This window comes from Epinephelus moara, chromosome 6 (assembly GCF_006386435.1).
Source record: "Epinephelus moara isolate mb chromosome 6, YSFRI_EMoa_1.0, whole genome shotgun sequence".
In the NCBI taxonomy this organism is placed as follows: Eukaryota; Metazoa; Chordata; class Actinopteri; order Perciformes; family Serranidae; genus Epinephelus; species Epinephelus moara.
This window is the reverse complement of record NC_065511.1, coordinates 26,464,068-26,476,732: the sequence shown is the minus strand read 5'-3', so window position 1 is coordinate 26,476,732 and position 12,665 is coordinate 26,464,068. Positions and strand designations below refer to the sequence as shown.

At 40.3% G+C, this 12,665-nt stretch overlaps 1 protein-coding gene across 1 annotated transcript; it reads left to right on the top strand.

The window, feature by feature from the left end:
• The first annotated feature begins 350 nt into the window (after positions 1–350).
• mrps15 (mitochondrial ribosomal protein S15) lies at positions 351–11,726 on the top strand. Its single transcript, XM_050046694.1, has 8 exons — positions 351–621; positions 6,958–7,026; positions 8,635–8,710; positions 8,837–8,885; positions 9,253–9,337; positions 9,454–9,512; positions 9,973–10,164; positions 11,456–11,726. Exons 1-8 carry the CDS (start codon positions 480–482, stop codon positions 11,561–11,563), a joined length of 780 nt encoding a protein of 259 aa, XP_049902651.1. The 5' UTR covers positions 351–479; the 3' UTR covers positions 11,564–11,726.
• The last annotated feature ends 939 nt before the right edge of the window (positions 11,727–12,665 follow it).

The following is a 12,665-nucleotide window of genomic DNA, read 5'->3' as shown; positions in this document are numbered from 1 at the left end:
TAAATAGGTTATTAAAAGCATTACTACAATGAAATCCAATTTGGGAGTACTTATCCGTTTTTTTAATCAATGTAAACACCATCCTGATGTGCTGTTTTGCTAAAAGTTAACTGAGATTAGTGAGACACCAATTTTTTTAATTATTATTATTTACACAGATTTAGGTGTAACTGCAATATAGGCCTATCCTTTTAGTTGATTTAATGAGTATTAAACTGTAAAAAGTGAATAAAATTCATTGAATTGGAACAAAAGCTTCCACGTTTACAGCTCATTTTCATGTCTCTCCTCTGTTTTGTCCCATCTATGTGATCTGGGATTGATAGCACAGCCTGGGTGTAACACTCCCCCATCCTCACTCAGCTAGTTTGGTCTAACTAAAATGGCGAGCCTCATGTAGGGGTCGAGAGTGATTACATGTCACATTTTCATCTCTTTTAGGTAGTTTATTTCCTACCGAGTGAGCTATCCTGATAGCCATGTTCACAAACATAGCTCTGCGGACCGTCCTGAAGTCGTCAGTCAGTGTTTTGCGAGAGAGCGGCGCTCTGAGCTCCGCCCGGTCAATGAAACCGTGGACATGCAGCTCGGCTTCGTTAGCAGGACCGACAGTCAGCTGTGGTGAGTGTAAAGTGACAAGGAAAACCTCAGGAAGATGACCACATGTGTTCAGATCATAGCAGGCAGATGCTTTTCATTATACCTCGCTGTTAACACCGTCCGTCTGTCCACACTGAGCCGGAGCATCGTTAGCTAGCATGCTAACACCAACGGTCACTGCTGACGGAGAGCTGCAGTGATTAGACGGTTGATAACGTCCCAGTCTCATTAGAGAACATTAATTATAGTGAGTGTTGTGGGCTGTTTGCCCCAAAAATGCAAATTTTCACTCGTTACCTAGCTTAAACGTTATTAACCATAAACTAAAAACTATAATAATAAACGCAGCTAACGTTTTTTGTTTTTGTATTTATTTTTTAATTTATTTTTATTAACTTGAACAATTTAAAATTACAGTAATAAGGCACGTTCATCATAATTTCAAAGTTAATTTTCATGGAAATGTGTTGAAAGAAAAGAAAAACAAAGGGAGAAAAAGGGATGTCACCCAAAGCAAAGGAAAAAAATAAAATACTCAACAGAAAAAAATATATTAACAAAGATACAAATTTTAAATAATACACCACGAGTAATACAAAGTTATTTGGTCTTCAGTTAAAAGTGAACCATATTGTTTTCGTGGCCTGTTAATTTGTTCAATTTTATAGAGTTGAGCAGCCAAACAGCATTCATGTCTTACTGTGACGTCACAATGTATATGTAGCCTATGCACAGATGATGTCATATATCATAACATATTTTATTATAAAGCGTAATATTTCAACCAATAGCCCAGGCTATTATCTGCTTAAATCACCGAAATCAACAGGCCTGTATTTGGGACAGGCTTTTAATTCCTTTCCTACAAAACTGTTTATCTTAACCAGTATGAATATTACTTGTATAGAAATAAGGTTTCAGATAATATATTAATTATAAATCATTCATTTGATCTATCTCTGACAGACAGCGTATCAGAGAGAGAGTGAGTTATGGCACTCAAGGATTACGGCACCAAGCATACAGACATAACGCCACTTTATCCCGTTAAAACAATACTCACAACTTGGATTAATTTTTATGAGAAACTCTATTGATTCCTTTGATCTGAGGACCCTTATGGACTAAAGGAATATGAATAACTTACAGGATCATCAAGGAATGAGCACATAATTTGAGGTAGCCCACATTCCGCTTTTATACATCCGAAGAACTTCTATTTAAAAAAAAAAAGAACTGTTTAGCAACCAGACCAGGGGCTGATTCACAGATCTTTGTAGTATAAAGAGTTGCTCCTAGTGATGAAATTCCAAGAAAATTCTTTTCTTAGACGTTCCTCTTAAAGTGAAGACTAGGTCCTTGTAAAGATAAAAGTTATTCACAGAGCATCTTAGACCATAAAATAGCTCCTAAGAACTGTTCAGAGCAGGGAGGAGGACCTTTAAGAGGCTTAAGAGTTTCTTAAGCAGAGGAGGGAATGGTAGAATGGTAGGACAGTAAGAAGTCAGAGAAATATTCCCCAAACACTGGATGACAGTGAGTAAATGAAATGCAACAGGTTGGATCGTGCAGGGGTAATACGTGTGGTTGATCTCAGTAGGGATACGCACACATTTCCCACTTAACACTAGAAATAATATGATCACAACACTAAGATATTTGGAAAACTGGAAAAATGCAGCAGTGATGACTTTGTTCTATCTCAGCCTTCCATCAGCAGTAATCACACTAACACTAACAATCAGTACGTTTACATAGACAGTTTAATTCCACTTTTAATCGGAATGAAAGGCCATTCCGATTAAAAGTGGTCACGTAAACTGTCATTCTGATTGAAAAATGGTCATTCCGATTGAAAATTAAATCCGATTAAAGGGGGTGGTTTATTCCGTTTGTCATTCCGAATGAAAGAATTTTGTGTGCATGTATACACTCATTCCTCTTTAAGTTCATTCCGGTCTTTCTGCGCATGCTCGTTTCCTTGCCCTTCTGGCGCGATGACGTATATAGAGCGTATAGCAACGGGCTGAGATAGAGCAGTCGGACTCGTTGCACTCACCGGTTTCCATTCGCCAGAGCACGGTCTTCTACCTCCCTTCTCCTCCTCAACAGATGAAGCATTAGCAGAACAAGGTTGTTGTTGTACTGTTGCTTCAAGAATATAAGCAAAACACACCCGAAAAAGGCACTAAGAACGGCGGCGTCAAGCATCTTGTTATCTGGAGCGAGGACTACAGTGTTTTCTTCCGGTAAATGTAAACACGTAACATCCGCCCCGCCCCCTATCCAATCAGAAACCTTCCCTGCCCCAAACCTTGCGCAGACCTGAATAAAGGTGATTAAACTGATCCCCCGTGTAAACCCTCATTCGGAGGGTTTACTATGTAAACTACCTGGAAAAACTTTAATTCCGAATGATTTCATTCAGATTTATTTCATTCCGAATGAGAAGCCATCATGTAACCATAGCCACTGACAAAGCTTTCACAGTCAGCAGTTCATTTCATTTCCACTGGGTGTCCACACCATGCAAGCTCACAAAGGGCCGTGTCTTTGACAACCAATCACATCAGTTAAACGAATGCATCATAACAAGCAACAGGGTCAACCACACCTCCGCACTAAGGTAAAAGTTTCTGTTCCTTCCTTGCTCTCAGTTTCTGTTGCTCTGAGAACTTAAGTCACTCCTAAGCTTGGACTCCATATTACCAATTATTAGGCTAAGCTAGGAGCTCTGTGAGAGTGTTCTTAGGATGTCTGCGGCCCCAGGCCTCTAATTGAGATGGGCGTTTGTCAAAATCTGTAGCCACACCGGGCTTGTAAAAGGGACTGGGTGTTTGACTGGGACTAGGCTTTTAATTGAAGATTTACGGTAGTTTAGATCATGTCTAATAGGCCGAGCCTTCCCTTGGTGGTGTATTTAACATGTCTACATTTTTTACATTTAACATATTTCCAACGCAGCTATTCAGATGAAAATTACACCAGATATTGATATTAACTGAGTAAGACTACACAGGTAATGACATTATAATATTTCACTCCATAAAAAAGTTATTGAACACACTAACTGAGATGTATAAAAACTTGGTGGAGAAGCCTTTGTTTAAATGCCAGCTTTAAAGATGCTTCTTGTATGAAGACGTCAGTCACACACAGTGTTCAGATGGGACTTTGGTCCATTCTTCCACACAGGCAGTCTTATAATCCAGGAGATTCTGAGGGCCGGCTGGTGAATCTTGATCTTCAGCTTCTTCCAAAAATGAGGTTTAAGCCTGGTGGTTGACTGGGCTATTCCGACACCTTTATTTTCTTCCACTGGAATCATTTGAGAGTCTCGTTTACAGTTTGTTTTCGATGGTTGTCTTCCTGGAAGGTTGTCCTGCATCTCATCCTCAACGTCCTGGTGTATGGCAACATTAATCCTAAGAAATCCCCAGTACTTGGCATATGTGTCATATACAGAGTCATGGCATGACACGTTGTGCTATTTGCAGAAAAGTCCTACTGCACCATGTTCTCCTAGTAATCTACAGGCATCTCCAAATGTTGTGTAACAAACCTAAAATGAACTTCTGGGCAACAACATGATGGAGGAAGAGCAATGGCTCTGAATATGACCTTAAAAATATCACACCTGCAGTGTAGTTTGAAAGTAGAGGCACTATGGTATTGGGCTGTTTGTCTTCCATTGGCACCGGCCGAATCCAAATTATCAAAGGGAAGATGAACAGACCCATGGACCAGTAATTCCTTGAGAAGAATCTGTTGCCATCCACCAGGAATGTGAGGATGCAGTAGGACTTTCCAGCAAGACAACAATCCAAAGCATACTGCAAATCAGACTCTCAAGTTTCAAGAGGAAGTAAATTAAGGTGTTGGAATGGCCAAAACCTTATCAAATATTTGTGGCAGAAGCTAAGGATCAAGATCCACCAGCTGGCCCTCAGAATCTTCTGGATTTAAAGACTGACTGTGTAGAAGAATGAATCAAAATACCATCTGAACACTGTGAGAGACTGATGTTTTTATACAGGAAGCATAATAAAAGCTGGCATTGAAACAAGGTTTTCTAAATACATTTCAGTTAGCGTGTTCAGTACCTTTTTTCTGTGTTGTTCCACTTTATTGCACATAACTTTTTATGGATTGAAATGTCATGATTTCTTTATCCGTGTAGTTTCATTGAGTTAATACCAGTATCTGGTGTAAATTTCATGTGAATAGCATGCAATGTAATATATGTACTACAGATCTTGCCAAGTTAGCGTTGGTTACACATTCTGTCAGACTGTATTGGCACAAAATGTGTCCCCTCTATAATGTGCAGTCTCTGCCCCACCTTCAAGTGTTCAACCGAAACCAACTGCTCGTCCACAAAAACAGAACATTATAACCTTAATGACAATATGATTTGTTACAGGGTTATTGTATTTGACTGCATTAGTTTATGCTAGCAGTAAGATCAGATAATATAGTACTCATTGCATTTAGCAGAAGAGCAATATGGTCAAACCAAACAGTGCAACTTCAGAACCGAAGGAAAAGCTAAATCAGTATGGTGACAAATAAATGCCAAGGTGGGGACAGGACAAAATCAGACGACAAAAACCTTTAGTGCACAGTTCAGAAGAAGATCAGCTAACATCTCTCTCCTTTCTGAGTCTTTGTGGGAAGCCTTTGGTGAGATAACGCAGATAAGTGATTCCAAAAATATGTTTTCTCTCATTAGTGATAACTCTTGGTAATCACAGGAACAAGGCCACTGAGAATATCTTATCTGCTGGTGTGTGTTTTCAAAGTAACGCTGACAAATAAAAAGCCACATCGCCTGCATCCAGATTGCAGCCTACGCTCAGAAATATACAAAAATGTTTAAATACCTGAGAACACCTGCAGTTTTAAAGAAGCTGATAAATGTTCTCAACCCAGTATGGACCTGTCTCTGCAGCATGCAAATTGTGTTATTTCAAACTTCAGAGTGTTCATGAGCATGTGTTAGTCTGTTTAATCTGATGCACCATATCGTGTGTCATCACCATCATATCAAGAGCATCTAGAGCAGGGTTACTTTCATTTCCCCTTCAAGTCTGCTCGAATGTGATAACTGGTTTTCACACTGTTGCATCTATATTTCACAGATGCACCAAACCTCCAAACAGGCCCACTTACAAAAAAAGTTGCCTTCTTCTTCTCCTCAACTTGAGAACAAACGCAGGGAAATCATGAATCAGATGTTTATAGATTATAGTTGTAGTTGGTGTACAGTTGCTAATCTGAGTACAGCACTGTCTCACAGAAATTATATCACTGATAATATAAAAAATAAAATGTCTCCGGCCTCGCAAATTAGTTTCATTGCAGCTGCCAAGAAAACTTTGTGTGAATTGTTCTGATGCGTGTAGAGCACAGAGAACAGCTGCAGTGCACCACGAATATTATCCCACGACTGAAGCATCAGTGTTTCAAGGAAATGACATCATTTGGTGTTTTAATGATACTGATATTGAAAACCACTTTGCTCGCAGCATCTGATATGTGCGTACTTGTGTTTTATCGGGGGTGTGGGACGGCCTTCTTTAACAGATTATCTCAGTCGTGCTCTTCAAATCATGCAGCTCAAAGTGTTGCATCATCATCCTGTAACTTTCCTCTCACAGAACAGAGGAGAAATATTTCACATGCAGCGACGGAGGGCATCATCCCAGCTGTGCTGAGTGGCATGATGCAAATAAAAATGCGTGGTGTTGGGTTTTCCTCACACACAGGAGTGATGAAAGGATCGCTCAGACTTTACTTCTGATCAGAAATGAATAGTTGTCTACTTGCAATGGTGGCAAATTTAGGATAGGCTCAGATTCTGTAAGGATGAGTGAGGTGCTCGTCCTGTAGATGGCTCATTTATTTGCCTACATTCTTGGCTATTACATAGGCTTACACTCATTCTTAAAAGATCGTCACTCCAGCTTTTGTGCTACTTATTTTGTGTCTTTGTGAGCAAGAGATTTCCACATCTTGACATACAAACCAGCTTTGTGAAGGTCACAACGTTTTTGTGTCACAGATGTCTCGATTCACTTCAGTGTAACTTGTAGCATTGTGTGACGTTTCCAAATACGTAACAGTCAGCTTTTACTGGCAGCCACTGATCCTTTGTTGAGGCAATGTGATGTTTTCCATTAGATCATGTCACAAGTTTTGTTACTGATTCACCTATTCTTCAGGCACCAACTTTTTGGGCCTCTTCAGAGCTCAAACTAGCGACGATGTCTTAGTCTGAGTTGTTTTTCTTTTGTTGGTTTCATCATTCCCTCCACTCACGACACATTTCTAATTACTTTTCCTCTCTCTCCTCAGTTGCAGGTAGCTTTGCTGTTCCACCACCGGCGAGACATTATGCTGGGGCTGCAAAGAAAAGGAGGACGGGTATGTTATGAAGCTGCTCTGTCTTCAAATCATGTATTGACATTATTTTAAACATATACTGTACAGGATTTTCCTTAAAACAAAACAATGTATAGACTCATACAAAGTAATCCCTCTCAATCATCACTCATGACACATTAAGTGTGTGGTAGTATATTTTTCTGCAGAGACTCTGGCTGTATTTTCTTATTTTCTTCTTATTTTCTGTGCTCACGACATTTATGAGCGTGTTCTAGGGCTGGGTGATATGGACAAAAATTCATATCTTGGTTTTGTCAGGCTAAAAGGAGATACACGATATGTATCTTGGCATTTTCCTCAAAATGGGCTCCATGTTCAGTTGCAAGTCAAAGCCACATTTGAGATGTCAGAAGCACTTTTATAAAAACAGACTGTGATCTAAATAAAATGCAAAGACGAGGATGTTATTCCCGTTTGAAAATATGCAGCTGCACAACAGCTGTTGTCCAACATCTGGAAAAAAAAAACTAAACTAAACTAAACAACATGTAAATGAAAATTATATAAACTAAAAAGTAGGGCTGCACGTTAATGTTTTTGGACATGGCACTGGAGGGTTAAAGGTTTGCAGCACAGGACACAAAACTATAACATGACCATAAAAGTATCAAGTAGGTTTGAAACAATTCAAAATCTATGTGGGGAGTTAAAAAGTCATTCTCCATGGTCTTTCAAATGAATCTGGTGCTGGAAAATGATTTAAATCTTTATCTATCTAGGCTGTTAATCTTATTTATGCACACAGCATCACCAAAGAGGCTGAGGGAGACACTTTGTCCTCATTATATACGTCTTGTATATCAAACGTCTGTGTTGTCGCTGTATTTTTAATCAGATCTGTCGCCTGTATCCATGCACTGTCGCAATGTCACACAGTAGACTACAACTACCAAGTTGTAGACAGACAACCAAGACAACACGCTATGATCGACCTCACACACAAACTAGCATTGCAGTGCGGTATTGCATGTATGCTACTGCGGTGATTTCATTTATCTGACAGACTGATTTAGCATAGCACGTGCAACATATGGCTGATGTCACACTGTAGACTAATTAACAGACATATTAAACAGAGGAGCAGCTCTGTGTCTCTCTTAGTGTTGCTGGAGAACTTGTGAGTGAGTGAGTGAGTGAGTTAGTGGGGCGAAAGTGTGCAGAGAGTGTGAGAGAGGAGAGATGCACACTGGTATGCCTTCTGTAACGCAACCTGACCCTATATCGATAAAAACGGTGTTGTCTAAATTTATATCATACTTTAAAATATATCAATATATGGTGTATAGTTGTTCCATCGCCCAGCCCAAGCGTGTACACACACAGCGCTCAGCTGAGGTCGGGGCTTTATAAAAAGTTAGCAACCAGATGCCAGACAATAAGCAGCATGTATCCAAAAGACACACAGCTGAAAACAGCATATAAAGCGAGGCGAAACGACAAACGAGAGTGAATCTGGGGTTGGCCTTTACTTTCACTTTTGCAAGCAAGCATGTTTATAAACACTGAAACTGATTTTAGGTAACTGACAATCCTCTATAGTGAATATTTAAGTGCTCGATTTTCATCCACTCATTTTGTATCTTCCAGCCTTTGAGAGTCAGCTCAGTGATCTTCCTCCAACACTGCTGAAGATGGATTACGCAGCTGTGCCCCTCGCTCAGACGTAAACACACATTTATACTATACCATACATGAAATTAGTAAAATAAAATGTATATTTGCAGTTCATTATCAATTTGCATTCTTATTTATTATTATTACTTCTAACACAATATTTTTCTGTTGACAGGACTGATGATGTCGTCAAAAGACTTCTGTCATTGGAGTTGGCGAGTCATGTGAGTTCTCATGTCCCCTCTGATCACCTCGTCATGTTGTACTCTGCTTTCTTGTTTTCCAGTAATTTTGACTACAACGACTACGTTTCCTGAAATGTACACTGACACAGCACTTTTAGAAAGTAGAACTGGGGCGCCCAGTAGCTCTGTGGGCAGAGGGGGCGTCCCATGTACAAAGGCAATGTCCTTGTCACAGCAGCTGTGGGTTTGACTCCAGTCTGTGGCCCCTTGTTGCATGTCACCCCCCCTCTCCCTCACCCCCTCACACTTAATACTGTCGTGTTGATTGAAGGCAAAAAGCCCAAAAAATCTTTAAAAAAAAAAAAAAAAAAAAAGAAAGTAAACAGGCATGTGTTCACGTCTTCAGAGTGAAAAACTGCAGCTGAAAAAGGAGCAGCTGGTCGCTAAAGTCCAGAGGGATGAGAATGACCGCAGCTCAGTGGAAGTCCAGGGTGAGTTGTGTTTCTTCAGTGTTTTACAAAGTGTTTTCACTGAAATGCAAAGATAGGATGTAGCATATTTAATCTGTATATTGAATCAGCCCCTATTTTAATGTCTTCTCCCTCAGTGGCTCTTTTGACTGCAAGAATCCGCAACTATCAGGAGCACTTGCAGAAACACCACAAGGTGAGCGAAGGAGCAGAATCAGCATCATTTTTCTCCCTTGCAAGCTATGCAGGAAGGCTGTGGACAGGTTTAAAAAAAAAAAAAAAGAATCTTAGATGACGTATTGTGTCGTGGGTTAACTTTCATGTATGAATACGTCTCTCCACATTTCCTCTCTGCCTTCCTTTGGTGTGAGGCATGTGTGAGCTACAGGATATCCTGTTTACTCCCCCACATTCAATAAGAACATGCTTAGCACGGTCATGGTTGGAAATTTCCACGTTACATCATATACGAAACATGGCTGACACAGATAGAGCATAGTATAGTGTTTCTCTGACCTGTTTCTGTGTTGCATTTGTAATTAAGTAACTCCTCATACGCAGATGAAGGTATAAACAAGGCTGCAACTGGTGTCTTCACTTCCTCACATTTAACCCTGTTTGAGTCATACAATGTTTTATGTGTTACTTCATTCCAGGACAAAGCCAACAAGAGACGGATGCTCATGGCTATTGACCGCAGGAAAAAGCTTTTAAAAAATCTGAGGTTGGTCAATTATGACTCCTTTGAGAAAGTGTGCGAGCAGCTGGGCATCACTTACACCTTCCCTCCAGAGTACTACAGAAGGGCCACTCGCCGCTGGCTGGCCAAGAAGGCCCTCTGCATTAAGGTACTCTGTTTAAATATACATTTTTGATGTGTGATATACAGTTATTTTCATTTGCAGCGTATAATAATGTCATCAGTTGGGCATTAAAGGAGTGCTTCACCTGCAAAATGATGATTTGTATATCAATCACTAGGGCTGCCCCCTAATAGTCGACCCGAAAGGTCATTAGTCAGCAAGATTTCAGTGGTCGCAAATGTGAAACTCTTTCAGGAGCTGCGCCTTGTCATAATGAAAACCTATATGACTGGACTATATGTGAATTTAATTTGAAAGGACAGACACAGGAAGTGGCCACGCTCAGCTGTCAGACAGAAGTCAAATTAATTTCCAGGGCTGGTACCTGCGGTTATTCCACAGGCTAGTTAATAACGTGTCGGGTAGGAAATCCAAAGTGTGGGATCATTTTGAGAAGGTGAAGGACGAACCCAAGGTGACATGTAAACTCATCTTCATTGGTCGACCACAAACATGATGTACCATCTGAAACATGGAAGTAGCTACATGCCCATTAGCCACTTAGCACAATCATTACTGCTTTGCCGACAGCGTCATTAACAGGCGGCTCGCTCAGTGTGTGACGTGCACTTGTAGATAAAATATAGGCCTATATTAATGAAGGTTCATTAGTACGGTTTTGTATTTCTCTGTAATGTAGCACAGTGTTAACAATGTTACTGATACTATTCTTTCTCACACCTTCAACTCAAACCATTGTGTTGCCCCGCCCAAAATATATATCATTTAATAATTCACTTAATATCATAAACATGCAGATGACTCGTCAACTAATGGAGCTAAATGACAATATGGGTCGACTAGGAAAATTCTTCGTCGGGGGCAGCCCTATCAATAACTCACCGTAAAAATTAGCCTGACTCCTGTCTGACTGCCTATCCTCTGTGGGACAGATGTAAAGCTCTGGGTAGCCCTGCACTAACATGATCAACTTTTCCATATTTATCAGACTGAATATTTACAGAAGAAGGGAAAGATATCTGTCGGCTGTGATTGGTTTGTAACGTGACTCCTGTCTGATTGCTGAGCGTGGCCACTTCTTGTGTCTGTCCTTTCAAATTAAATTCTAATATTTGCTCCACTATTAGGGGGCAGCTGTAGGGTGAAGCTTTAACCCTTAACAAGACTTTGATTCCACTCTTATAAAACAACAGTGCATATTGTGTCAGAGAGTGGTACTCAAGCTTTCTGTAGGTTGATGTGTAGACTCATCTAACTGACTGATGGTGTTAGTTTGTGCCTCCACTGACACTTGGCCGTATGTGTCTCTTCTCAGGTCTTCAAAGAAGTGCAGAAACAGAAGGCAGAGGAGCGGCTGCAGAAGAAGCAAAGTTTAGCCTCTACAGGCATCGAGGCAGCCAAGATGACAGATGCTCAGACCTGATAGAAGACAATATTCTGTATATAACCCCAACGTCTCTACTTTTACACCTTCAGATGTGTGGCACCGCTCCCTTTTTCATGTGTTATCATCACATAATGTTTTCTTTTGCCTTCAAGTTCATTCAAGTCAGAATTAAATGGAAATAAAATGTCTCAGAAAGTTATATTCAAACTTTGGAAGTGTATTTGTACTGAAATATATGACTATCAGATGTGTTTTGGATTAATCTGCACAAAATGTGAGGCAGTCATTGATCTCACTTAAAGATGTATTAGCTGAAGGAACTCCAGTGACTAGATCATTCGGGAAAAAAATATTTTACTCTATTTCCAACGATATAGAGTTCAGCTCAGAGCCGAATCACAGAACACCACTGCTGCATCGCTCTCTATGGGCTGAACATGTGTCCGCTATGATGCACCTCTGGCCACGATGTCAGAACTGGTCAGCTGTCAAAGGCAATTTCCCAATCTTTCATCATTTATCAGACTTATAAAGCACTTAGATGTTTCTCCAACAGGTGATTACCTAATGTTAAATGAGAAGCAATCGCAGTTGTAGGAGTTCTCTGCATTTTTCTGCTGGCCTTGTGCAGACTTTGTGAGTTCACATTATGCCAAAACCTGTTATGCAACTTCAAGAGCATCTGGTGATGTTACAATATGGTTCACATTTTTTAAACACTACTTGATCGTCTCAAGGTCAAGTGATTATGGACAAAAGGCTTTTAAATAGCTACAACACAGGAGTAAGAAGCAGTACATGTACAGGATGATGAATCCACAGCAAATTGCTGCAAAGAGTAAGACATTTGAGATGCTTATAGCGTTGCATTTTAGTTGTAACTAACTAACCAGGAATAGATTGAGATTAAAAAGCTCTTAGTGGTTAGAGTAGGCACCCCATGTACAGAGGCTCAGTCCTCAATATAGCAGCCCAGGCTCAAATCCGGCTTGCGGCCCTTTGCTGCATGTCATTCCCTCTCTCTCTCCTCTCTTCACACTTGGCTGTCCTGTCCATTAAAGGCAAAAAGCCCCAAAAAAATCTCTTTTTCAAGGGTGTCCTGGTTAAGACAGGCAGCAGCACAAATAACACAACTGCA